Source organism: Scophthalmus maximus, chromosome 2 (genome assembly GCF_022379125.1).
Source record: "Scophthalmus maximus strain ysfricsl-2021 chromosome 2, ASM2237912v1, whole genome shotgun sequence".
NCBI lineage: Eukaryota > Metazoa > Chordata > Actinopteri > Pleuronectiformes > Scophthalmidae > Scophthalmus > Scophthalmus maximus.
The window spans coordinates 20135210-20162959 of NC_061516.1; the positions used below are offsets into that span (position 1 = coordinate 20135210).

At 43.2% G+C, this 27750-nt stretch overlaps 1 protein-coding gene across 5 annotated transcripts in view; it reads left to right on the plus strand.

The window, feature by feature from the left end:
* Nucleotides 1-27750, plus strand: part of LOC118300637 (rho GTPase-activating protein 26-like) — a 149916-nt gene that overhangs the window by 108732 nt on the left and 13434 nt on the right. For all 5 annotated transcript variants that reach the window (XM_035625218.2, XM_035625217.2, XM_035625219.2 and 2 more), the window contains 17 exons: nucleotides 1583-1678; nucleotides 3657-3718; nucleotides 4563-4634; nucleotides 9206-9307; nucleotides 9400-9510; nucleotides 10258-10362; nucleotides 10914-11043; nucleotides 11553-11653; nucleotides 12452-12546; nucleotides 14494-14572; nucleotides 14951-14987; nucleotides 15273-15338; nucleotides 16864-16938; nucleotides 17043-17127; nucleotides 18039-18097; nucleotides 25083-25188; nucleotides 27235-27394. In XM_035625218.2, coding sequence (XP_035481111.2) covers nucleotides 1583-1678; nucleotides 3657-3718; nucleotides 4563-4634; nucleotides 9206-9307; nucleotides 9400-9510; nucleotides 10258-10362; nucleotides 10914-11043; nucleotides 11553-11653; nucleotides 12452-12546; nucleotides 14494-14572; nucleotides 14951-14987; nucleotides 15273-15338; nucleotides 16864-16938; nucleotides 17043-17127; nucleotides 18039-18097; nucleotides 25083-25188; nucleotides 27235-27394 — 1541 coding nt within the window. The remainder of the gene's footprint in view (nucleotides 1-1582; nucleotides 1679-3656; nucleotides 3719-4562; nucleotides 4635-9205; nucleotides 9308-9399; nucleotides 9511-10257; nucleotides 10363-10913; nucleotides 11044-11552; nucleotides 11654-12451; nucleotides 12547-14493; nucleotides 14573-14950; nucleotides 14988-15272; nucleotides 15339-16863; nucleotides 16939-17042; nucleotides 17128-18038; nucleotides 18098-25082; nucleotides 25189-27234; nucleotides 27395-27750) is intronic.

Here is a 27750-nt window from a genome sequence, read left to right on the forward strand (position 1 = left end):
TGTGTGTGTGTGTGTGTGTGTGTGTGTGTGTGTGTGTTACTTGCAACACATGCGCAGGCTGCAAGGCCTGTCTTTCATTTCTGCAACTGGCAAACTACAGCATATTTTTCCAAATGCACATGTCAACACACACACACACTCACACACAGACACACACACACACACAGAGATCTGCATGGTGAACGTGTGGTATTTACACGACCATGGCCAATTACGCTGAGTCTGTCTTCTTTCTCTGCCCTCGCTGTCCTTTCCCTGACTCGCGTCTGTCTTTCCGTGAGACTCTTGATCTCTCCTCTCTTTTCTGTCTCTTTCTCTGCATCCCTGTCTGGATTTCATTTTGAGTTCCATGCATATTTTCCAAACACCCCTGAAACACGTCTTTGCTCGTGAAACATTTTCGTGTAGTTCCTGTCCTCTCCTCTCTCTGGAAAAGTGGGATTTCCCTTCTGGGATTGACCGCATCTCTTATTTGAAGAAGTTAAAGAATAAATTGCCCAAAGCATCAATATAAATGTTTATTATTTCAAAATTCCTGTAAGTCCTTGTGCATAAATCAATCAATCAATCAATCAGTCAGAATGTATTTGTACACTAACATACAAACAATGTAACACAAAGTGCTTTACAGAATATAAGCTATTAAAACATTACCCTCCACCAACACACAACACAATAATATTTTTGAGGAAATGCAATCGTTAATCTCGTAAATTAATAGTATGTCAAAAGAGATGTGAAAAGGACAATGGTAAAATAAAGAAAAACAAATAAAATGCAGTTAAAAGTACGGTATTGAAGGAAAAACTAATTGGTGAAGGTAAAATACAAGATGTATAAACAATTGATAGATCAATAAATGAAATAATCCTCAATCTCAGGATAGCGCATGCAAGATCCCTTCTGCAGTGAGGTCTTTCTAAGGAAGTGACGGGAGGTTGTTTCTCGCAGCATCTTCCGCCCCATCCTCATTCTCACGGCAGTTTCACGGCGACTGTGTAGGATGCGTGGGGCGACCTCGGCCTGCCCGGCAACAGGGACATTTTGCAGTGAAGGTGACCCCGCCTCGGGTTAAAACAGAGAGGGAGCCAGACCTGCTGCGAGTGTCTGTCTCCTAGGAGCTCTTAGAGCCTCATGGTATATTTGAAAAGGCATCCGTCCGTCCACCCGTCTCTCGGAGGCTTTCCACCGCTTCACTTGGCCGAAGTGACTTAAGTCTAACGGAAACTTTTTTGCACTCCTCACAGATCCGCAAACCAAATGTAGCAGCTGTCAACCTCCATCACTAACACCACTGGGGATGCACTCACTGTATTTGCAGTCTGCTTTTTCCGCTCACTCTCACTTTAAGTAGCTGCATGAAAAGGTGTATTCTCTTACAACGCAGTAAGAGTGTGCAGGGATAGTAAGAATCTTTCTAAGAGTCTTAGAATTTGAATCATTCTCAAGCCCCATGGAATAATGCACCCAACATTAAATAATACTTCTGTGTCCCGCTTGCAAAGTGTCCTGAGTGGTAAAATAAAATGCTGCTAAACCTCTAACAGCTTCTTCTTTTCCTTTTTTCTCTCTTTTCTCTCAGGTCTGTCCACAGCCAAGAGGAAGTTTGCCGACTCGCTCAACGAGTTCAAATTCCAGTGTATTGGAGATGCCGAGACGGATGATGAAATGTGCATAGGTGAGCTCGCTGATATGTCATCCGATACGTCCGCTGTGCACGGGGCGGATGGGAGATTCCGAATAATCCGCAGACAGTGCTTTGCCATTTATAGTCAGTGAAATGGAACAGTCATGTCAGCTCGCATATAAAGGACCAGCCTGATTTTATTTTTTCAGATAGACAGTCTGAAATAATTCCCCTTCCCTGAATCTGTTCTGTTCCTTTTTTCCAGGATCAAAGCTTCGTCTTTGATGAAAATCACATGAAAATCGACATTTTCTTATGCCAGACCATTTTTAGGACTTTGTTGCCAGGAGAAGAATAAATAAAGAAAAGGAGAAAGAGTTCTCCTCGGCAACCAATGAGCAGTTTATTTGTAGTACAGTCGATTCATGGACAGCGCCTGTAATCCCAAACACCAGTCCTTTTGGTGTTTTATTATTTTTTAGTGGTCCCTGTTCCGCTTTCTTTTATCTAAATCGAAATGGCATGACTTCCAAAAGAATCGCAATATCCAAATAAATCACATCATCATTACTACAGTATGGGTGCTCATGAGAACATACGTAATTCCATGAGCTCATCCAGGCTTTGGACTGCTCTTCACTTCTTTTTTGTCCAAACAGCCGTGCTGTGGAACACGCAGCGGCCGCCACACCCTCTCATGCTGCCTGGCTCCGTCTCTGCAGGCTGCAGCTCTCCGCTGTCCGGACCCACCCACTGCTGTTGTTTCACTATCTCCAACTATCTTTCCCGAACAGCTTGATGCTCAACTGGGCCGCACAAACGTCTCTGTTGTTTTTTGGGGATAGTCCTATTCATGCACACGTCGGAAACATATTTATTCCCTGCGAAACAGTAATTGTTACACTCCAGACGGATCTACAGCATGTCAGTTAAATAGCATAAAAGTACACAGTTTCAAAGTAATGTTGTTGTTTTTTTTACACAGTGATGTAAATCTAGCCAACAATATATCTGCCAAGGAGGTTCTGTTTTCGCCCATGTCCGTTGGTTAGTTTGTTTGTTTGTTTCAATTCGAGATTGTGTGTGGGTTATTTGTGTTTTTTTCCCAGGGAATAATTCATGGATGTTGATGAGAAAAAAACAAAACAGGCATATTTAGAGGACCTATGTGTATGCGCAATTTAGTGCGGATCCAAATAAGAATCCAGCCCTAGTGGATTTGAATGTGGTCTGATAAGGGAACTGTTGGGCGCTTGACCTTGTTTTTACTGATTCAGCATCTCATTCTAATTCTCTCAGTATCATATTTTTAGCTTTAGCTTTGGCATTCCCTTCATCGTCCTGAGATCCCCCTATTTTATAGTTGGATGCAACTTCCAAGAACCAAATCCTGCGGCCTGAAGTCTAACGTTGAGGAGCAGAGTGTGTGACTGTGTGTTCTGTCACGTAATGATTAAGGAGTAAACATGGCCTGCACTATTTGCATGTGCATGTGCGATTTTTTTACATGGCAGTGCACATGCTCATTACATATGTGCATTCCCAGGGTACTGAGAGTGTGTGTACGTGTGTGTGTGTGTGTGTGTGTGTGTGTGTGTGTGAGTGAGAGAGAATTGTTGGACAGGGTCAGAGGCAACTGAAGTGGAAACTTCGGCCCAAAACAATGTGGCCCCACCTCACTTGCCAGCGAGCGGCGAAAACGAGAACCGCGAGCTGTGCTCACTTTGAGATCGCCGTGGAAACGGACCCTTTCTGAATTGCGGTTTGATTTCCAGTTGATTACTCTGCTGTGTCCCGACTTTAGAAACATTTGTGAGACGTCCAAGAACAGAAACAAAGCACCGTCGTCATCACCGCCGTCGCACACGCCAACTCTCTTCGAACACTCACTCTGTTTTCTGTTGGCCTGTACTGGTGTGTCTGTCACCGTCCCTCTCTCTCACTCTCTCTCTATCTCCCCCTCTCTCCAATTGGGTGTTGTTTCTAATTTGTCTTTCTTGTTTTTTTCCATTTGACGTCTGCCAATTAGCCAAGTCTCTTCAGGAGTTTGCGGCGGTGCTACAGAACCTGGAGGATGAGAGGACACGGATGGTGAGTGACCACACAAATTGCAAGGGATACTATAGGTTGGTCGGCGGGAGGGAGAGAAGGGGCTGTGTTTTGCGAGAAGGAAACTCGACATCACTCAGCAAATAGTTTGACACTGATATCGCTCAGCCCTCCAAGTCAAAATGGCTCCTGGGAAAAGTCATTTATTTTCAATTTAGTGTTTTTTCATCACTCACCAAATCGGCTCCAGCTTTGGTTTGCACACTCGTGGGACCCAGGGAGCTGCGATGAACCTCAGAATTCAATGTGATGTTTTCATTTTGCAGTTTTACAGAAATGTCAATAATCATTACAATCAAACAGAAAATGATAGACGTAGCAACTGCCATTAAAAATATATCAGTCACATATTGTTTTCCCCCATGTCATACCAATGCATTTGACTCATCCCTTTTGTGGGATTACAAGACATCCCTAATTTACAAAAATAAACATCTTCCTCTCTTATGACAAATACAAAACATGTGGGAAAAAAAGAGAAAGGGAGAAGGTGCACATACACAAAAAAGAAAAAAACGGAATAAATCCTAAATGAATTAATCGCATTCAGAAATTTTACACATCTTTGAATTTACTCGATAAATAGCTTTTCCCCCCTCTTCTCCCAGGCTTTTTTCCAAAGATAATTTGTTAATGTACATAATACACATAATGCACATAATTCACATAACTCACTATGTTAAGTGCCTTGAGACAATGTATGTTGTGATATGGCGCTGTACAAATAAAATTGAATTGAAATTGAATTGAATTGAATACATAATAAATGTCAGTAATACAGTATACATGTATATAATGTCTGCGACATTGATGTGTTTGCCCCCAGATTGAGAACGCCAATGATGTTCTGATTATGCCTCTGGAGCGGTTCAGGAAGGAACAAATCAGTGCGGCCAAGGTAAGAGAGCGACACGACTGCTGACCGGTGACGTGTGCAGTGCAGAAGTACAGTGAAACATCAATAAGTAAATCAGTACAATGGTTTTTAGTGCTTCTGCAGCTGTTACAGGAGAAGTAGCAGTTTCGTTACCTCCCCAAAACATACAGTTGATACTGATACACAGTATTTGTTCGTGCGTGTTTACTTGTGACGCATGTTGGTTTTCATCAGCAGCTTCACAAAAGCTTCTGATATGATTCCTCCCGTCAGATTTTGTAACTTTTGTTTCTATGATAAAGACACACCTCAGCTCACTGGATGTGGTAATCGATGTGCGACCTTTGAAACTTAAAAATGGAGCTCCGCACGTGAAACAATTTGCAGTCGAAGCGACGATATTGGACGACATTACCGCAGTCAATCTGATTTCCGTGTACAGGAGAGTGTCTTCATTTGATCTGTTTGGCACATCTGGATAAAATCATCCATGTAATTTGTTAATTACTGTAGTCTCATGTAACGACTTGATTACTGCAGCTCCATAAAAATGACTCATCTTCTTTCAAAGATTGGCACATATAAAATTTTCAGTGAGATCTTCAGTCACGCAGGATGATTGCATAATTTTCCTTTAGTGTCGATAGCTCAATATACAGTACAGTCATATGAAGTGCATCCAAAATTATTTTGATATACAAGACAAATACCACTCAGTACTGAAAACACAGTCTTATTGTATATAACGCTGACCTGTAAGTGTCATTGACAACTAACAATGCTCAGTATTTGTTGTGACGCTCATCTTGGTCAGTTGTCATTTTTAAGAAAAGCTTGTAATGAAAGCCTACAGTGCAGTATAAAAACATTGACAGAATATTTACTACGCACGTCAGGGTCTTTTCTCCCATACCGAGTTTCTATGTATCAAGGTCTGCGCCATCACTTACGTGACCTGGATAGGAGATTAGAGGGATACATAATCCTGCCATAAATCACCGCTTCCCACTGGGGGGTCTCGGAGGCCAACAGGGCTCCCTCACGGCACAGCCGGTGTTGTTGTAGTGTTTCAGTGAGTGTAAATCTTTTCTACCTTGACTGGAAGGTATGGAAACATCGAACATAAAAAAAAAAAAAAAAATCAAGCAAGTAGGTAAACGGGGAGGACAGTTACATTACAACAATCTCAAGTTAAAAGATAAGCATGATATACTGTACATTTCTGGGTGGGTAATCTCTTGCCCCGTATGTAAATATGCCATGTTTCAGTCCTAATCCCCTTACAGCAGGTCATGGTAAACCCTGTACCCTGTGCAGTCATTAGCTATAGGACCTAGATGAGTGGCCGCGGGGGGTTCCACCGATACATGCAGCATTTAACATGCTGTCAGTGCATACTCTGCTAATCCATCCCGATGGAGCAGGTCACTGTTTGATTGTGACGTGGTGGCCCGATTTGAGATATGAGCGTATAATCTGTGCGGTGAGGTCACCGCGAGCGATGCGCTAATCCTGGTTTAGAACCTAAAACGACTGACTACATCTTCGACATCGCCCTGGCAGAGTTTCTCCTCGTCCTTAAGATCCACAGCTGACAGACTCCGAGCATGAGTTTAAGGAGATTTACAGTGAGTGCAAGAAGTATAATAGGAATATGTTTAAAACAACTGTATATTGTACAGTTAGTCTATTCAAGTTGCTGCAGGAGAAACGTATCATACGAGCCCCATGTGAGAGTACAGCAGAAAAATACCCTGAAGAGGGTGGGCCCTCTTTCCAGACGCCCCCCCCTTTGCCCCGAATGTTCCGTAAATTTTCCTGCTGTGGTGAACGCTCCTGACTCGGACAACATACAGCTAATCCTTAATATGTGAACGGCAAAGTTCATGTCTGAAAACAGTGTAATTGTTGTATATCAGGCCTGGTCATGAAACACTGTCACCTGAAATACCCCAGATGTATGTGCAAATTTAACGATTTAAAATGATTAAGATCTTTGATTTTCACCTGAGACTCTGACAGCAACCTGGTATTCTGATTCATCCATTGACTGTAGTTCAAAAGGTTTAATTGTGTCTTTTTCCCAGTTTCCCATGGATCACAACTTGTTGAGGATGAAACATAAAAAAGGTTTTGTGACTGTGTGAGACCATGCGTCTCCTCAGAGAAGCCACAACAGATCCTGCCTCTGCTGAGGACATGGTTGATGATATAGCGCAGTATGTTCCTTGTACCGTTGGTGAACTTTTTTACCCAAAAAAAAAAAAAGGGAACGTTTACCAAAAGTTCCGTGCCATCCGTGAGGATGTGTCGGTCAGCATCGTGCTTCAGTGGGACTTCCTTGTAATTGTTGAAATGACGGTGCGGTGGAGAGTCAGTCTGGTGGCAGGGCCTGCTGCCGGATCTCAACCTTCATTTATCGTACTCTGCTGGTAAAAGACAATCACCCACCAGTGAGTTAGCAGACTGTGAGGACACTGCCACCTGCTGGCTGAGGGTGGAAGTGACTCTGTAAAACCAATTTAAATGCCTCTTTTTTTATTGGCTTAATTGGCTGTAATTTGTGTTTTTACACACGCACACACATACGCACGCACGCACACACACACACACACACACACACACATTACACATTGAAAATATGAGATAAATAAAAGGAGCTTATCTCATTTTCAACTAAAAAGGCACCTGCTTTCACCTGAACAAAAACACTGTTAAAATAAAAAAGCACATTTAACAAAGGACAGATACTTTTTTCAAGTATTTTTTGTAAAAAAAAATATATATATCTCATGAAATCCCAGACGAAGGAGATGCAGAGAGCTATTTCCACAGCGGATATGACAAAGTCGGCGATGCAGACTTTAAACAGAGGCCCTGTTGTTTCGGAGGAATGCTCCGCATCTCTGATGCTTTCTGCAGCTGCTGGCTGTTCCTCCTCGGGCCCCTGGGGACCTTCAACTTGTTGTTGAAACTGTCACGCCGACGGAACACGTGCGTCATGTGACCACAACAAACTGAGAACAAACTGATGAGGCATAATTGCGTTACTTTTATTTTCTGAACAAATGCATTTCACGATGAGAGTGAGGGAACAAAGGAACAGAGAGGAAGACTGATGAAACCGAAGACAACTCATTAAGTCGTTGTAAAACCGTCCTTGAACTCCCGTGATGCTCATTGATTTACAGCAATGCCCATAAAAGGGCCTTTTTCACCGCAGACAGACATTTTTGCTTGTCATAGGAATTCGGCCATCGGAAATTTTACTGTGTACACCTGCGTCTTATTGCGTCCAAATGTCTTTCATCGTGTCCAGCGTCAGTAAGAATCGAGATGAAAATAAAATGAGTGTGGCCAACGGAAGTTTGGCTCTCAATAGTTGGAGCTCTTTGCTTCCCTCAGAACAGGCAATGGGGTGGAGCATTAATAGCAGTGGGATTATTCTTTTCCTCATAATTTTTTTGTCAGTTCACCAATCAACTGAATTAATAATATTTTAATTTAATAACCACCTTAACTGTTGTACAAAAGACACTTCAACTGAACACGTTATTGTATATATTGTATCACAGAATGCATTTTTTTTTACATATTTATTATTCCATAGTCCTCTTATTCATTTTAATATTTGCATTTATTATAAATTCGGCTTAGTTTGTGAGCCTGATTCTGACAAGTGAGTGATAAGAGTAAAATGTCGCTGCTTTTTGAAATACAGGACCTTATATTCTGATTTTAGCGGTAAACTTAATTTTATGAGTTTCGTCCTGAAGCTCTAATCCAGTCGTGTCTTGAGTTTGGGATAAAGAAATGCAAAAACAAAAACAAGCCGGGGCAGATGTACAGTTTATAATACCCCAGGGTCCCTCTGTCCGAGGGCGACCCACCCTGATCTGCCTCTCCTTTTGTTTTCCCTCTCTCGTCTCTTCGTCTGTCCACATCTCTTCCTTCCGTCGGTTTGAATCAAATTCAAATTCAATGATCCTAATGTGACTGATCATCGCTGTACAACCAATATAACATGTGCAGGGAAGAACCAACCGCCTCGCGTGTTTCTTTTTTCCTTTTCTGTGTCTCTTGATCTTCCTCAACACGTTTGAGTGTTTCAGGAAATACACACCCTGATCTCACTGTCCCCGGTTTATCATTCATCCATCTGTCCGTCTCTTCGGCTGGTGATCTCAGCTGCTGATGAAGCAGTCTGTTGTTTTACGAGCAGCTGTGCTCCCCGGAGGGACAAATTTCAAAGTCCCTCTACAAACGGAAAATATGATGTTGAAAAGCTCAAGGAAATTCACATTAAATGGAGATCACCTCATTCTCTGTCCTCAAAAACAAGCATTTAAAGTCAATCGTGTCCCAACTACTCGAGGGCTACGGATGAATACAGATGGCAGTCACTAATCACATTAGTCCATGATAATATGTTTTAAGTTAATTAAATAGATTAGATGTTTGTTCTAAATGTTCCTCGGGAAGTCTCGCAGGAGCCAATTAGCTGATATGAAGCTTGATTAAATTGTCTATCACCCAAATATATATATCGAGATATTTTTTTTTAATTTGGAACATTTTTCCATTTGTTACAGGAAGCCAAGAAAAAGTATGACAAAGAGACGGAGAAGTATTGTGCAGTGCTGGAGAAGAATCTGAGCCTTTCAGCAAGGAAGAAGGAGTCACATCTACATGAAGTAAGATATCGTGTCTTTGGGTTCGCGCCCGTCTTCCTTCTCGCTCCCGATTGGTCCGTCAGCGTTCTCAGTGTCCCTTTCCCCCGTTGCAGGCCGACAACCAGGTAGATAACGTACGGCAGCATTTCTACGAGGTGTCCCTCGAGTACGTCTTCAAGGTGCAGGAGGTCCAAGAGAGGAAGATGTTCGACTTTGTGGAGCCTGTAAGATCACACTTGCTTTCTTACTTTGTAATATGCATGTTTTTTTTGGTTTGTTTTTTCACTTTTCCCCCAAAGTTGCTGAGCGCACACGCTCTTCTCCAGCAGTGGTTCTGCATTACATTCACTCACTCTGCGATTTCCACACCCTGCAGCTGCTTTCTGAACTCTGTCTTCTGTTGTTGGCAAACAGCGGTTCACTTCAGGTTCCGTAGGAGAGAACAAAGTGCGTCTCTTTCACTGCCCCTGATTTAAGATTGGCGTTTGAATACAATGTCTTGAGTACATTCTCTCTCGCATGGAAACATTACTTTTCACAATCAGTCCCTTTTTGTGACACACAAAATGTTCTCTCTTTGTTTCATGAGTCTGATAGATAAAATGTATCAGTCCAATTTTCCTCCTGATTTATTTCTCTTCTTTCAAACTCTCCCCACGATCTTCTTCCTCTCGATTCTCATCTTCCACATCCTTTTCTTTTATCCTCTTCCCTTTCCCCTCACCTCACCAACCCACTCGCTCACTCCCTCTCCCACCCACGACAAATTCTCACCCTTTGTCCTCCCACTTCACAATCTCATTCTTTTCCTCCTCCACTTGTCCTCCTCCTCCTCCTCCTCCTCCTCCTCTCGCACATCTGCTCACATCTGCCTTCTCGTCCTCCTCACTCACGGTGCCTGCTTGTCATCTTTGTCTCCTCCTCCTCTCCCTTCACTGCCTTCACTTTCTTGCCATTTTGTTTCCCCTCAGCTGTTGGCGTTTCTCCAAGGACTGTTCACCTACTACCACCACGGATATGAGCTGGCAAAAGACTTTAATCACTTCAAGACTGATCTCACCATTAGCATACAGAATGTAAGGACACACACACACACACACACACACACACACACACCCACAGACACACCCATACACCCACACACACACACACACACACACACACACACACACACACACACACACACGCATTTCCGAGTTATCATCCACATTTTAAAGGAAGTGTACTATAGTCTAAAATGCGACATTGAAGCATTTATGTTGAAAGTTCAAGGGAAACACACATATTACACCTTAGTCAATTGGGTCGTTAGTAGAGGAAGCTGTTTTGAAAAGATTGTGCAATGTGTGAAGTGGTCTAAGAGAAACATTTTCTCCGAATGTGAAGCAACCACAGGCTGATAGGAATTCAAAGTTCAAACAGCTACTCAAAGGCTCATCTGGACACTGGTATTTGGACCAAATAAGAACACACACAACGGCACTACAAAAGACCCCAATTAGAAATCAAAAAATACAACACAAGTGTTCAGTGTTTTACCGCACTGAGCATCTCTTGCCCATCGCCTTCCCAGGATCGGAACATTTGACCCAATGCTTTTTTGTGAGATGTTCTTGTGTTTGGACAGACGAGGAACCGCTTCGAGAGCACGCGGTCGGAGGTGGAGAGTCTGATGAGGAAGATGAAGGAGAATCCACATGATCACAAGAGTGTCAGTCAGCACACCATGGAGGGATACCTGTATGTGCAGGAGAAGCGTATGTATCAGCCCACCACTCTCTCTCTCTCTCTCCCTGTGTTATGTGTATACTGTACTTGTATGTGTGTTACATATTTCAGTAAGGACACATGTCAGCAACAATTGAGCGTTTCAGTGCCATGGACACAGCGTCTGAGCGTTAATCTTGGTACAGTATAGGCATGTAAGTGGCGTGTTGTCTGTCTCTCACACAAGTTAACCGAGCAGCAGCACAAACGAACCATAATGAACCTGCAGTTGACAAAGTCAAGTGATCGGCTGGAGACATGATTGCGGCTCTGACCGCTACCATGGTAACAGATTTAGTGCTGAAGCAGAGCTGAATAAGACTCAACCTCTTTTTGTTTTTTTTTAATTATCTTTCAAACACCATTTCCTCCTACTAGCTCCGTTTTTATTTTTCTCTGACCATTTGTCATCACTCTTTTCTCTTTATTCGTTTCTGCTCCTGTTTATTGTTCTTTTTTTTTAACCTTCTCTCTCCATTTCGTTCTCTCTTTCCCACAGGCTCATTCGTGTCTACCTGGGTGAAGTACTACTGTACGTACCATCGGGAGCCCAAGAGGGTGACCATGGTGCTGTTTGACCCGAAATCAGGAGGCAAGATGGTGAGTAGCTCACTAATCATCCAGGCCATATATCCGTCTATATCTATGTGTAAGTAAGAAACAAAACATGAGACTTGCACAGATTGTTTTAGGTACAAAACGGCACAAGTGCACACAAATGTTCTGCACTACGTCGACCATCATACATGCACCATCACCGTGTCACTTCAGGCCTCAGTATCATCATGTCGTCTGATTTGCAGTTGTCCCCCAGTGCACCCCACTGGCTGCTCTCCAGCACTCATCAACACACTCTCTCTCTCTCTCTTTTTGTGCTCTCATATTTCAAACATGACTTTTCTGTCAAGAGATATTTCCAGGGCAGCTGCGATTAAGTCTTTTTGACAGCAGCAGAGTGTTGTGAGTAAGGAGGACTTTTTTACACAAGACACCATTTTGTACGGCCCGTGCACAGTGAGATACTGGTTTTGGGAGAGAGGCAGACACCGATTACTTCCACAACAGCATCCTTAACAGATGAGAGAGCGTCATTTTGTCCTCAAAGTGCCACGTTATTCTGTTATCACTCCACCCACGTTCTGAATAACGGCGAGCAGATGTAAGCTCAGTTTGAGTCGCTGCAGTGGCTGGGCTCAAAGTAAAAGCAGAAAACACTTGAATATCTTCGAGGCCTTCCAACTCTAACACAATGGCATGGTGAGAAACGCAGAGTGAAAAGTGAGACATTACCTGAATTATCCCTGTGTATGTAACTTTTTCTTGTAATTGTTGCCTGCAGGTTCAGGATTCTGCATGTTTAACACGTGTCCCGTGATGCTTTCTTTGTCTCTTCGTCAGGGAGAAGAGGAGAGCTTCGGCCTCAAGTCCTGCACCCGGAGGAAGACGGACTCGATAGAGAAGAGGTTCTGTTTCGACGTGGAGGCCGTGGACAGGTCAGTGAGTGCGTGATTTGACTGCGTCGCCACACACCATTCTCATTTGACGTATTACCTACCGGTTCCTTTATCTCCCATCAAGATCCACTCGTTACATTTGATGGTCATTGTACAAACTGTGTCTTTAGCAGCCCAAGGTTCACTGTAGCTTTAAGGCATTTCATTTCCAGCTTTTCCATCTGTTCTCACAGCTCCAGAATATAATCGCATACACGAGTTCAAGGGAAAATCCGGGTTTGATTAATTCTCTGGAGAATATTGGGAAATAGTGGAACTTTGATCACAGGCTCTTAAATTCATTTCACAGCTTTATTCACTCAGAGAGTGCACCAGATTGTGGTTTTCGAGGAGAGTTTGTCCCATGCGTTACAACTATAATGGAAAAAAACGTTATCAAAAAAGGTGTGTAGTGTCTTTTTGTCCATATATGGAATAAGAGGGGAATATGGGCTTACTTCTCTTCCTTTGGAATGTTATGCAAGGGGTCTTTCAAGGACCCTTACCACTCCTTTACTTGGCCTTGAAAGTTACACGTCTCACATAGCATAACTTGATTCGAAACCAGGTGTTCCTTATCAAGCCAACGATGGGCCTATAAAGGTAACCCCCAAGAAGAGTCGGGAGGGTTGTCCTTTTGGCCGGACACTCTCCAGGTTCTGCAGTGCTTGTAATCGATGCTGGTCTTTTTGTAATAAACCTTTATATACAATCAAGACGGTGTCGGCGGACTTCTCTTCAATACATCTTCACATCATCGCTACTTAGTATACAACAGGTGCTTGGATTGTGTAATGGAAAAATCGTGGAAACATCACAGAACTCCACACCAGTGTGAACGCCCTCGTCATGTAACCGCTCACAGTGACATTTCAGTTACTGGCAGGAGGCGTTTTAAGATGGTGTAATTACAGGTAGGAGACACACGGGGGTGCTGCTCAGTCGACTGAGACTTGAAGACCGGAAAAGTCCGTCTTCCCAGGCTTGGCCCCCCTGCAGTGTTTTTCCTACTCTCCTCCCCCTACCCTTGGCCACTCACCCCTCCTCCTCCCACCCCTCTCTGCCTGCTCTTCTTCAGCTCCAGCCTTCCTCCATCTGATCACCTCACCTTGTCATCATCTCACACCTTCTGTATCCACATCTCTGCTGTTCATTTTATGTGCATTTGTTGCTGTGTGCTTGTTTCCCCCTGATGGGGCTCCAAGGAATGCCGAGGCGGGCGAAGACACTTGAATTCTGCGCGGTTGTTGTTGTACAGACGTGGCATGGCAACCTTTGATGAAGTGATTTTTTTTTTGTCATAAAAGTTTGTGTGGATCTGTATAAAAGAGTGTTAGTGTGCGATTGGATTCAGGGTTAGGGTTTGTATTAGTTTTGGGGCTAGGCATATAAGTTGTGATGGTAAAGGTTAGATAGCAACAGGTTAATATATATTTGTTAGTCTTTGTTGCTTTCTAGAACAAATTCTCATGAGATTGTCTAAGACTTCATAAGCTAAGCTCTTGGTCCTTTTTTATCCTTTTATGGAGAAAAAACCCCCACATCATCTGTTTTACTGCAAAGTGATACTGCAGTCATACCTCAGGCACTCATAAATGAATATGCTTTGTTTCTGAATAAGATTTGCACACAGAGATCCCTTTACATAATTGTACTTTTTGGAGAAGCTGGTCAAATTTCAATTTTCTATTAAGTGTATTTTCACTTTTAATACTGGACAGATTTCTTTTCAATCATATGATCCAACTAGTTTGTTGAGAACCTGATTAGCATAGTAGTGATACTATGATTACAACTGTTGTTTGTTTTAAAGGCGTTGCTGTAATAATTCAATAAGTAATTGACTTGCTTTTATGTGTGTGTGTGTGTGTGTGTGTGTGTGTGTGTGTGTGTGTGTGTATGTGTATGTGTGTGATTTGTGCACGTGCATGTGATTTGTGTTTGTAGGCCGGGAGTGATCACCATGCAGGCTCTGTCAGAAGAAGACCGCAGGTTGTGGATGGAGGCCATGGATGGGAGAGAACCGGTAGGTTGCCATGGTTACCCCGTTTGCCTTTTATGACAAGAAAAAAAGGAGAAGACATGTCTGCTAAGTAAAGCAAGAGCTCCAACATCAACAACAGTATGATACCATTGGTCTGAATTCAGCTGCTTTCACACCCAGTACCAAAAGTTTCTTAATATTCTGATCATTTTTTTAATTTCAGTTATTGTGTTTATGTTTTCTGCTAAATTAATGTTATGACTAAGCAGCATTGACTAACAGACATTGAAATCCTTATAGGCAAAAAAAATGGATAACAGCATATAATGGAAGTATTGTTACGACTGTAACGTAATGTATGAAAATCATCTGTCCTGTGATTAGTCTTAGCTGTAAATGTTTGTTTTTTTGTATTTGCAGGTGTACAATCTGAACAAAGACAACCAGGCTGAAGGCAGTAAGTGGCTCTTAGTTGGATTCATTAACTGGGACTCATTATTCTCTCACATTCTGTATTTTGGGGGTTAGATTTCCATTAAAAAAAATATTCCAAATATAGTATCTCTAAGATATTTATCTCTTATATCTTTATTTATTTTTTCCCCCCTCTTTTGTGTCGCCTATTTCCAATGTAGGGGTTATCTTATTTTGCAAAGCAAATGTAAATCAAAATCAAAATTTCCTCTCATCCTGACACGTTTCACTGTGATGGCTCACGCCGCTCCTCTCTCTGCTCCGTCAGTGGCCCAGCTGGACGTCACCGGGTTCAACGTGATGAAAAAATTCATCTATGCAGTGGATACACGAGGTAAAATGTTAATCTGTGTTTTTTCCTGCTTCTTTTTTATATGATGCACAGTAGTTTTTATGTCAAACCACAGTGGTACATTTTCTACATGATCCATCAGCAGAGTAGTCATGGACACTCTGACATCACTGAATTGACTATACTTAATAACAAAGAGTGTTCTCATGATTACCTCAAAATATATTCATTATACCATACACATGTAAACACAGAAATATACAGTATATATCAAAGTGGAACCTGCAGAAAGACTCGACTATCACAAGACGACTAGTGTTTTGCACAATGTGGTGAAGCTGTAATGATGGATCTGATCAATACGAATTAATTGGCAGCCGTTCTGGTAATCAGTTCTGCAGTTTCATGTGATCAAACTGTAAATTGAACCATCTGGTGTTGTGAGCTGTTGGTCTGTGAAAATATGTATATTATTTTTTTATTTTGAAAAATGGTGCTCCTAAAGTGCTGCATATTAGTAGTATTAGATTTAGTTACAAAGTTTGTCCTTGAGAATCTCACCTTAAAAGGAAAAAAGTCTGATTTTAAAGTGGTAAGTACAATATATAGTCCAACATAATATTCATCATATATATATAAATCAATTCATTTATACATAATATTTAATACTATTAGTATGCAGATGATGCAGTGTTTTACTTAATGAGAATACTCCCAGAATTTATGGACTGAATAATATAAAAAAAAATGTCTGTCAATATTTGCCTGGTGGCAGAGCTGACAAAGTGGTAGCCGTAACAATGTCGGCTAAACCACAAGCCGTTGCTTTTGCAACTGAAGCCAACGGTTTGTGGCAGAATATAGTATGTAAAGTTTATCATTATTGTTTCCCATGAGAGACACTGAGATGAATCTCAAGAGACTCCTAATGGTAGAATAATGCAGTTCTACACTCAGCATCATGTACCGCACAAGATGTTGGTAAAGGGGGGTTTGAAATGACGGGGGTCAAGGGAGGGGTTTAAACCCTCCACCTTCTGAGTATGTTATCTTCCGATGTCCCCTCTCTACAGTCACTCCTCTGAAATGTCACAGGAAAAGTCCGCCTTGTGCAATGTCATTACCTTTTCCCTTCATCTGCTCCACCGAGAGCGTCCACTCCCACACACACTTTGGCTCTTCATCGCTTGGCGGAAACATTTACATTTAGACAGTATATAATGATGTCAATGTGTTTCCTCGGCTGCCAAGATTATGCTTTACGTCAGGGACTTGTGTGAGAGAATGAAAATGCAACAGAAAAAAAAAATCGATTGATGAAGTAAATGCACACGTACTTAAACGCTGCAATAAACCTCGATTGTACTACAATGATTTGTAATTAGCGTAAACCCGGGCTGCTGCCATGCTCTTTGCTCCCGTATGACTCTCACGCCGTCAGCCATTTCAAGCGCAGCGTACAACAATATGTACAATTGAGAAAGCGAGGGAACGAATCAAATATTTTGGTTGAATAAAAAAGAGAGTTGACGTGTCCTCCCCCCCCGTTTCTTTTTCTCCCCTTTAGGTATCAATGAGCAGGGCTTGTACAGAATCGTCGGTGTCAACTCCAGAGTACAGAAACTACTGAGCTTGGCGATGGGTAAACACAGGAACACACACACATATTTAGTCAAAACTGAGGATAAAGTCATGTTTTCCCGCTGTATTTAAAAAAAAAAAAAAATGTTTGTTCTTGTCCATCAGATCCAAAGACATGTGCAGATGTGGAGCTGGAAAACCCAGAGTGGGAGATTAAGACCATCACGAGTGCTATCAAGCACTATCTCAGGTTTGTGTGAAAAGGGCTCATACAAGTGAGCAATTGAGGAATGTCAATAGAAAATCTACAGTGCAGGGTTCGGCAGTTATTACCACAATTGTACTTCAGTCTTCAGAGAGGGTTTTGTTAGATGAAATGATTCTGAATTATTCCTCTCGTTCTTTAATTACTGTACATTTCTGCTCTTTTCTCTCACAGTGCTTGAATAAATTCATATTACTGCTTTCAGCCTCTGTGTCATCTGCGGAATAAAACTGATATGTGGCCTGGATCCAGCACATTAATCTCCTAATTTCCCTCTCCATACCAACCGTATATGCTATATTTCCTTTTAAACCTGTTCTTATTTAATTTTCAAAACTTGAATTTACCAAGAGAGGACTTGTCCTTGGTACAAATCCTCTGTTTCAGCAGCGCTGCGTTGACGATGAGTCTTTCCTGCTGGTCACTGCGTCTCGACAATTGGTAATGAGGGGAAGGTTCGGGAAGGCCGGGGGAATGGGCAGCTAAGTGGATGGAGGCATACATGCGGGGAGAGTGAGGAGTGTTGGCGTTCAAGCTGTGCTCAATTTACTGCGACTGAATAAATTCACTCACAAACACGCAGACGCACAGTCGTCCACACGGAGACGCATTCACAGCACCGGGAGCATCAGGGGCATGGGGTCAGGTGTCATTGAGAACCAGTAGGGGCCATTATATGCTCCTCAGGCAGCAGAGATAAGTAGATGTCCAGCTGCGGAAACTGGCACGGTGGGGGCGAAAAAGGAAAAGGAAAAGACACGAGGAAGAATGGTGCTCATTCAGAACTATTCAGATTTATTGATTTCTGCAATGCAGCCAACCATTAACTCCTTTTTTCCCCTCCGTTCTCTGAGCTGACAGTCTCCGCCTGACTTCTCCGTCTTCTGTGTTCGCAGAATGCTGCCTGCACCTCTCATGACATACCAGTACCAGAGGAGCTTCATCAAAGCTGCCAGTGAGTATTCTCAGTTTTTATGTGTCGTATGTTTGCTGAACACGAGACGAACTCTCCGGCAGTTTGAGGTTCCTCTGATTGGCCCTGGGGTTCCCCATACAAAATAAAAAAGAACATTACAAGCAGCTATTCCAAGGCCTCATTGATTGTATTATCTAATGGTATGGTTTACACACGGACTCATTTGGTTTGCTATTGATTCAAGCTGAAATCCTCATGGGTTAGGTCATGTGGATGTGTTCAGTTAATGAATGGATTTAATATGGATTTGCTTTTTTTTTGCAACACTTAAAAGAAAATATGGTTTCTATTTCCCCTCTGAATGAATCCGTTTGAAGCCTCCCTCCAGCTTTAACTTGGAGAAAGAGAACATCATATGACCCATCATGTGAATGAGGTCACGACTTGCTGTTAAACCAGTTGCTGGTCACAAATTGACGGTGGACCTGCTGAGACACCAGCGTACCCACTGTGCCGCTGGCATGCCTCTGTCTGTGTGTTTGGTCCCGCCGACTGTGCGGCTCTATGCTGTGTGTGTGACGCACACAGTATGTTGCTGGCCTGCTGCGTCTAGTGTTTTTGTGGAATATTAATGAGATTCATATTCCACATGGGGAGTGGAACTAAAAAGTGACAAGGTAATAAAACTTCGGCAGCAGCTGCAAATCATTTCCCTTGTTTTTTGCACCAGCACCTTATGGGTGGGGTGCATTGATTCAAGATTCAGAATAATTCACATTCAGCTGTCTTGAGGACAGATTGCCAACGGTCAGTGAAATCATTTCGGCGCAATGGATCCTTCTCATGTGGCTCCTAGGCAACATAATAAACTGATTGCAAGTCCTAGATGTTTTCAGCACTAAATAGAGACTCTTCACTGCACACTGCAGCCTGTTTGTGGCCTTGATCCACAATACTGCTCAAAAGTTCTTCCAGCTGTTTGAATTTCATATTTCGATATCTCTGTGTTTATAAAGTTAAAGTAAAAAAAAAACACCTTTTTGTTGAACACACTGCTGACGTTCCTCCGACAAAGAAAATGAAATACTGCTCAGCAAGTTGCTTCCACCGCGGTTGCAGAAGTTCCCACAGGTTTCTGTTCTTAAGTCTGGAGACTGTGCTGCTCTTCCATCATCTCTCTTTTCCCCTGGCGTTTTGTTTCATTATCTTGCAGTGGGATGAACCCAGCACCAACCAGCTGTGTTCTCCTTTGTTACTCGTCTTTTCTTCTGACCATTCTGACTGTATAAAGTCCTACTCACGGCAGTGGTGTCACATCAATGCATTGGAGGGTGTAGTAATGCAGGCCTGTCCCAACACTGCCTTTGTGCAATAGACGGAAAGGTTTGTAAGTAAGAAACTTGTAGGAATTGTTTGCATTGACCTTCAAGACTTCATTTACCTGCATCGCTGCATGTGAACAGTAAATGAATTGTTGTCTCGCTTTAAAACCTTTGTTACACTTTGTCAGCCTGACCTTTATACAATCTGGTCCATTTTCATGTTGCTTCTGTATCTTCTCTTTCACTAAAAGCTTTGAAACGTCGGTCTGTTCCGACGCAGGTGCAGTTTAGTTTCCTCCCGTCCACCCCAGTCTGACAGGATGCGTCGGTGACCTGCTTTCTTTGTTTTGTCGGTAGCTAAGCCTCTGAAAAAATCTGAGCTGACTGTGGAAGGAACTCCAGGAAACGGCCGTGTGTCTCTGGCGTCAGAACCCAGAAGAAACGGTTCCACAGGGAGGCCAACTCGGAAAAAGGAGAAAGTGTGTTAATGTGTGTGTGTGCTAGGAGAAGGAGGAGTGGAGCGTGGCAGTTGAGGATGCCAAGGTAGCTGGATTGACACCAGCCTGGACCACCCGCGCTGTATATACACGCGCTCATGGTTTTACACCAATCATAAAATATAACGAATGCCTGCCAGGTATTTGTATAAGTTAAGAAATGTACACCTCTGATCTCGCCTCTCCTCTCTCCATCTGTGAAACTCTTTGTCCCCTGCCATCCATCACTTTCTGTTTATGTGGGTGTCCGCATTTATATGCCGTGAATCTGTGTGAATGCCTATTTGCAAGCATGTGCGTCTGCGTACGAGGGTGCGCCTTTGTCTTCTTTTTTTTTCCGAGGCAGAATTTCGCAGAAGTTGCGAGGGGGTTTTCAGGACAGAGTCCTCGGTTGAACTCCCTCTTCCAGCTCCTCCTTTCTCCCCCTCTTTTTTCTTGTATCTTTCCCAACTCCTCCCATTACTCTGCTCGTGAACCTCAAATCCTCCACCACCACCTCCTCCTCCTCCTCCTCCTCCTCCTCCTCTTGTTTTGTCTCGCCCTGCTCTCTCCCACCCAGTGCAACTCTGGTTTTAAACATTTGGTCCGAACAGAGAGCAGAAGTTGTAGAAAAGGAGGAAATTGAGTGCGGAAAAAAGGGGGAGTGTACGAGAAAAAGGAGAAGCAGGGAGGGAGGGAGGGAGGGAGGGAGGGAAAGCTGTGCCACCTGGAATTCAGATACCTGCCCGAGGCATGTGCCAACAAGAAAACGCACATGCAGTGTTTACACTGTCCGCAGCCTTTAGGTTTGCTCTCAGTGTCTTTGTCAAATTAATATTTTTTCCCCTCATATTTGACCCTTGGGGTCTCTCTTTTTCTCTCTCTGTCTTCTATCTAACATTTTCACTTGTGGAACTTCCTCCAAAATCGCTTTTCATTGGACTCAGTCTTTCACTTGGCATGGTGATAGTTTTTTTGAACGCAGCAACTATTCTTCTAGTTTTTGCTTTATAACTTGGCATGCGACGAAACCTTCCTTTTTTTTCACTACCTCCCCCAAACTGACAATCCACCAAGCGATCCACTTCAACTATTTCCATCCCTTTTTTTCTGCACAGCTGAGGGGAAAGCCAGGATTTCTTTAGAGAGGCCTGAACGTTTTCACCATTGGCCCTGTTTGTGCAACCGATTGTGTCTTGCTTTTTCTCTATGATGCCAAGTTTTCACCCTTGAACATTTTGAATGGGTGCAAGCGTGTTTGCCGAAGGGCAGATTTAAACCATCTAGTGTCACCCACGTCTAGAGGCAAAGTAGCTCAGACGCCCTTTCACACTAACTACATCCCCCCAGCTCCTCCTCTGGGATCCTTAGGCATTACCAGGCCACATGGAATATTAAACTCCTCCAGCATGTTTTGGATATGGCCCAGGGCTTCCTACCAGTTGGATGTGCCAGGAATATGTCAACGGACTGGCTTCCAGTTGGCATCCTAATTAGGGACCTCAGCTGACCTGGTTTTAACCCAAACAGCGGCAGCGGTTCGACTCCCGGAGCTTACACACGTGTGAATTTCGGTCCGCATAAAAAGCTCATAGCCCTCGATGAAGGTCGGACGGTTTTCCTCACAATAGTGCGCTACAACACCCACACATCGGAGGATACTGTGGGGACATTCCTGTTGAGCTCACGCTCCCTATTTCCCCTTTAAGAGCTCTTGTTATGATGACTTTGTTTTCTGAAAGGCCCGGACATAACTCAAGCAATGTATGTCAGCGATGGTCAGATACAAAGGGAAAATGGACATAATCTTCAATAATACATGTTCCACGCGGGACATTTGAAGTTAGGAGTTTGAGCTAAGCTTGACATTACCGCTGACATTACTCCCAACAATGGAAGCACTGCTGTCAATAATTCAGACGTCTTTGTGCGTGGGTGAATGGAGGCAGGCGGTGTTATATTGCTGCCAGGCAGGTGGTGTAATTTAAAACAGTGGTCAAACAGTATGCCGTCTCATTTACCCCATAATTATTATGAGCATTTCCGAGTTCCCAGCATTGTCTTTCAGCTTGACTTGAAATTGAAAAAAGAAAAGAAAAAACTTGAGGAGATTGACGCGTCATCCAGGGTTTTTGTTCCGGGGCGAAAACAGAAACTACGACAAAGACCGACTCGTGTTGTTTCCTCATACTTCAGATTTTTTAACACTCAACCTATAAACCTTTGATGCCTGTTATCAAAATGAATGTGTGCCTTACAATAAGCACATAACACAAAACCTTACAACAAAAAATGAAGAGCTGAAAGATACAATAAAATGCTTCTCCGAGCAGAAGGGAGGTTGTACCTCTGCCCTCATGGCATGATGTTGACTCGATTGTTTGTGCAGTCTGTTGTTTTCTGAAGATCTCTGTGACGAAGATGCCACTTTTCAAATTAAGACTCAGACTGAAATAGATGTTTAACACCCTGTCGTTCTTTCATAAATCCTGTTCCAAATGCATCGAGATAATATGGTCTACTGCTGCAATGCTCTTAAAGAGTTCTCATATTGCAGCTGTTTGGTTGAAAATGGAAACCAAAAGCTTTGCTCGGTGACATACAGGATATACTGCATTTACTGCACAGGCCCAGGATATGTAGTTTGAATAATAAATGATAAGAAAGTAGAGCAGGTGATGGTGCTGGAGTTCGTTAAGGACCAGTCAATGGTCAGCAGATGTGGCAAACACGCTTCACTTACTGAGATGGGTGTGTACGTGTCTGCTTTCCTGACTTTGATTGTAAAAGTATGTACTCCATACATAATCAAAATCTCCCGTCGCTTGAGAGATGCACAAATAAAATTTTGATGAAGTCGGACTCGGACTTGTTTCCTTGGTCTTTGCTCGGCTCTTTCAGAGCCAGGACCAAAAGGAAAGATGGTGTTATTCACAAATCTATGCTTTTATATGTGATTTCAAGCTAACGAACATAAAGAGGGTCAGGCAGTGTTGGCAAAATGTCAGCCCAGACAATGACTCTGAAACCATCAGCAATAAATAGGTTGATGATTTATTCTGCTTCGTTGCCGGGGGGGACATTTGGGTTGTCTGTGCGAACACCACGAGGCAATTTCTCCACATTTGGCTCAATTTTTCCATCAGTCTCAAGGATGAACTAATTTGATTTCAGTGGTCACGTCCGTCCCATTCCTGTGAAGGGGATCCATCTGCAACGCCCTGCAGGGAATTTCATTACATTTGGCTGAGTTGATTAGAATTTGGCGGGCAAAAGGTCAAGGTTGCTGTGACGTCACAAAGAGATTCTTCGCCAAGAATTTGTATATTGTAATTATGACAAAATACACCTAATATCTTTACATTAAATTCCCTCAGTCTTCAGTTGAAACACTGATGTGAGTCTGGAAAAGACATGGATGTCGACTGCAACTTGACTTGTTGCATGGAGGCATACAGCATATATACACTATATCAATATGGAACAAACTTTATTGTTTGTTTTTTTAAACCTCTAAATTCTTTGCAATGTAGTGGGTGACAGAAAAATCTTGAATTCGAAGTGTTACTGGGACATGCAATGTATGACAAGGATGTGCATGCACCCCAGTGTTAAAAGATGAAGAGAAAAAAAAGGGAACATAGAGTATTTATGCATTTTGTCCAAATGGCTGAAATTCAAGTTGAGGGAGAGAGAAAGTGAGTTGAAAAGGTCGTCGCCTGTAAAGTGATGGATGAGGCGGAGGCAGAGGAGATAAATCACTCGCTCGTTGGAGTCGCTCGTGACTCAGCACCGCGGCCATTGACCACAGTGTTTTATCGTCGGGCAAAATGCAGTTTGTGCAGGTGTCTGTGTTTTGACTCATCACGTTGGCTGGCGTGTGTTTACGGTATTTGCATCTAAGTGTGTGTGTGTGTGTGTGCATGTTGAAGATACTGTAGTTGGCTTTGCATGTCCGATGTTTGCAATGCACGTGTGTGTATCCACTGAATCTCCAATGAGTGTGTTTGCAGCGTTTGGTCTGTGGTTGTCAGGGTGGCCAGCCCTGTTGGTTGGTAGGAAAATTTGTGTGTTTTTTGAGTGTATTGCTGGCGCTGACAGCCACGGCCGGACTGTTGATCTAGCGAGAGTCTCCTGTCTTCCCTCTATGGATCTGCTCTGCAGCCCTGGTTTATTAGTGTCATTCGTCAACAACAGTTGACAACAGAACGTCTGTCTGCCTGTCTGCCTGTCTGTCTGCCTGCCTGCCTGCCTGTCTGTCTGCCTGCCTGCCTGCCTGCCTGTCTGTCTGTCTGTCTGTTTGTCTGCCTGTCTGCCTGTCTGTCTGCCTGCCTGCCTGCCTGTCTGTCTGTCTGCCTGCCTGCCTGTCTGTCTGCCTGTCTGTCTGTCTGTCTGTCCACCTGTCCATCACCAGGACCCAGCGTCTTCACTCAGCTGCAGTATTCATCACTCCGACTCACTTCTCTGTCCATCTCGTCTGCTCTTTCTGTCTCTCCGTCGAAATGAATACCCTTTTAGTCATGTTACAAATTACTTGATGGCTGTAATCCCATCTAAACATGGGGGTGATGTGATGTCATGTGGGATATTTGGAAAAAATTTGGTCCCAAAAATGGAAATGCCTTATTCTCTCTCTGAACCTTGTTTCAACTCTCCTACCCTGTTTGTGTTAATCAGCCCAAGAGCTTTGGTCACTATTCCTTTTTTCTTTTTTTTTGAGTAAATGCTACTCGTTAGAGTAGGTTAGTTTTAGGTCACATGTTAATGCATGGGTGGGATTGATGGAGGGAAAATAAAATGCAGTGCCCACAGGAATAAGCTTTATCAGGCTTTAGTCGAATATTGAATTGGTAGCGGCAAAAAAAATGATATTGGTCTTTTCATGAGATTTTTTTTTTAATGATTAGAAAAATGCGTCATATTTATAGCTACGAGGATCTTCTTTGATAAATCCAATGAATGAGAAAGTCGGATCAAGGCTGTTATTGTACCTGTCGTTCTTTTCCACTCTTCTGTTAATTCACTTGCTTGGTCGAACTTGAAGGTATGTGGTATGTCTCCGCTGCAAGGTCTCGCTAGTGGCTGATCCTGGCACAATCAAAACGGAATACAATATCTAACATCAAGTTTTTTTCCTCTTAAGTGTATGCGTCGGTAAAAAAAGGAAGAAATCAACTCTTCTTCAACATTCTCTCTGCTTCCTCCTTTCCGTCTGTCTCTGAGCAGAATTGGACAACCCTGAGGCCAGGGTGACAGAGATCCACGCCCTGGTGCACCGGCTACCTGAGAAGAACAGACAGATGCTGGAGCTGATGATGAAACACTTGGCCAAGTAGGTGGAGATGTCACACACACACACACACACACACACGCCAATTTATAACTGCAGCCATTGATATTTTTGCTGCATCAGACACCAGGCACGCAGCGCACTGTCTGATCTCAGCAGTTCCTCTCCTCTCCTCCATTAAGGCAGTGTGTACTGGAACTATAATTAATTAGTTTGGAAATTTGGAGGTTAAAGGGTTTCTTGGTGTCCGGGTTAAAACAAAGCAAAATTTGGTTTAAAAAGTCAACGTTCTTGTTCACCTACATAACATTTTATATCCTGAATACTGAAACACTTTCAATTTTTCGTCCAAGCTTTTACAAAGTCCTCTAGAAGTGGATGTCCACCTGCAAATCAAAAAAGAAATCGCTGCTTATTGGCGGATAATAGGAGTGCGACTCGCCCTTTGAGCTGACCGGAATTCACACGAGTTTTGCTCAAGGGCAACAGGGTAGATGCTGCTGAGTACTCCAGACCCTTATGTTCAACATATCAGTTGTCAGACTCTCTACGGTCCGTTCCCTGTCTGTGGACCCTTCATCTTCTACCTCCCACAATTTCAAATTCTGCCTTTTCCTCTGAAAACCGAGCGCGGCGCGGTCGGCTTATGTGTAATAATTCCTCTAATGCAGCCAACTGGCATCGTGCTTTGAGTCTAAACCCTCATATAAGCCCTCTGGCTTTATTGGGCTTTTCTTCAACAGCAGCGGGATGCTATAATGTGTAAAAAAATGGGACGACTTCCACGTCTACGCAACATGTAGGCAAATGCAATTGCAGGTATTTCGGGAACCTTTACCGGGGGTTAGTGGATTACACCTGCATCACCATCGCCGGCTTAGAGGTCGAACGGCTGAATCACAGTAAACACACATCGGCTCTCTATTCCTCTCAGGTCAGATCGGAAGGTTTATCCGCATCAGTGCCAATTATTCCAAGTATTCACATTGGGCTGAGGGAAAAATAAGACCCATAATAGTAAATGATGAGTGGGTTATAATGGACGAGATGGATAGAAGTTAAGGTTATTGATTTTCACATTTAGTGAGATGTTCTATCTTGCTCTGAAAAAAAATTGACATACATTGCCGAATGTTTGCTACTGTGGTAGGTTTTTCCTGCTTGTCACTAAAGAATCACTTGGTTTAAAACATCCAAACATAAACACTACGTAAACGGAGAAAATGAAACCCCGTCTCTGTTTAAAGATGGTCCCTGTCATCTCCTTGATCTTCTCCGAACAGCCACTGACTCATGGTCCATGACGTTGACTTCTTCTATTTTTTTTGCCTGAGCTTTTTTAAAAAAAAATCTTTTCTCCAGAGCCCCTGCGGTATTATTTATGTACAGCATGCATGTAAAATGCATAAAACTCTCCAGCAGAGATTTCAAGCTGTTGGATGGCGTGTGCATATGTGATGAATGGCTCTTTGTTGCTTGAAAACTCTGGCTGAACGATCTGGAAGGTGAATCATACGAGGAGATCCCACCGGGACGCTTCTGGTGATCTCTGCTGGGTTGGCAGTGCACGTTCTGGTGGGTGAATCTGCTTTTGTCCGAGGCCAGTGAGGGTTGGTTTTACGATGCACTGCTGGTCGACGCAGTGAGGGTATTCACAGTGTTTGCACTCGCTGTAAAAATGAAAAGTGCCGCAAATAGTTTCATAACAAACGGAAAGACGAGACCCAGAGAAAGAGGGAGAGGATCAGTGCTTTCGCTCCTTTCTCACCTTCGAACAGCTGCTCAGTCACAGTGTGAAGCGGCCGGAAATGGCACGTTCGCAGTTTCAGAAAGTTACGGAAATGGTCATAAACACTCCTATATCTAATATCAAAAAGATGTGTGTTAAGATGGCTTCCAAAGGTTTCCAACCACCCCCGACATATGACTTTGTTATCCTGCCAATTCAGCCACTTTACTATATTCACCAAGGAGAGTTTTTTCGAAAATAACATTGTCATATTATTTATTGAAAATGACCACTGCATAAAGCAGAGCAACTGGTACTAGTTGACAGTAAAAGTCTCTGTCTAAACCCCCCTTCCACAGTGTGGCCAGTCACCACCATCAGAACCTGATGACCGTCGCTAACCTGGGCGTGGTCTTTGGGCCGACTCTGCTCCGCCCCCAGGAGGAGACGGTGGCTGCCATCATGGACATCAAGTTCCAGAACATCGTGGTGGAGATCCTCATAGAGCACCATGAAAAGGTAGGAGGCTGTGTGAGTGTGTGCATGTACACAAATAAAGAACACACAGGGTGGAGTCTGGTGAAATGGTACATGGGCTTAAATGAAACCTCTGGCTTTGTCGAGGGGATTAAGGCCTGATTGTACAATTGTGCATTAAACCAACAATTAATGCACCTAACCCTTTATATCAGAGCACCTGTTACTCTCTCTCTCTCTCTCTCTCACACACGCACACACACACACACACACACACGCGCACACACACACACACACACACACACACACACACACACACACACACACAGTCGCTGTGAGGATGTGCTGCATATACACTTCAAAGCCACATTCCCCTTTAGATTGAAGCAGCTTATTGG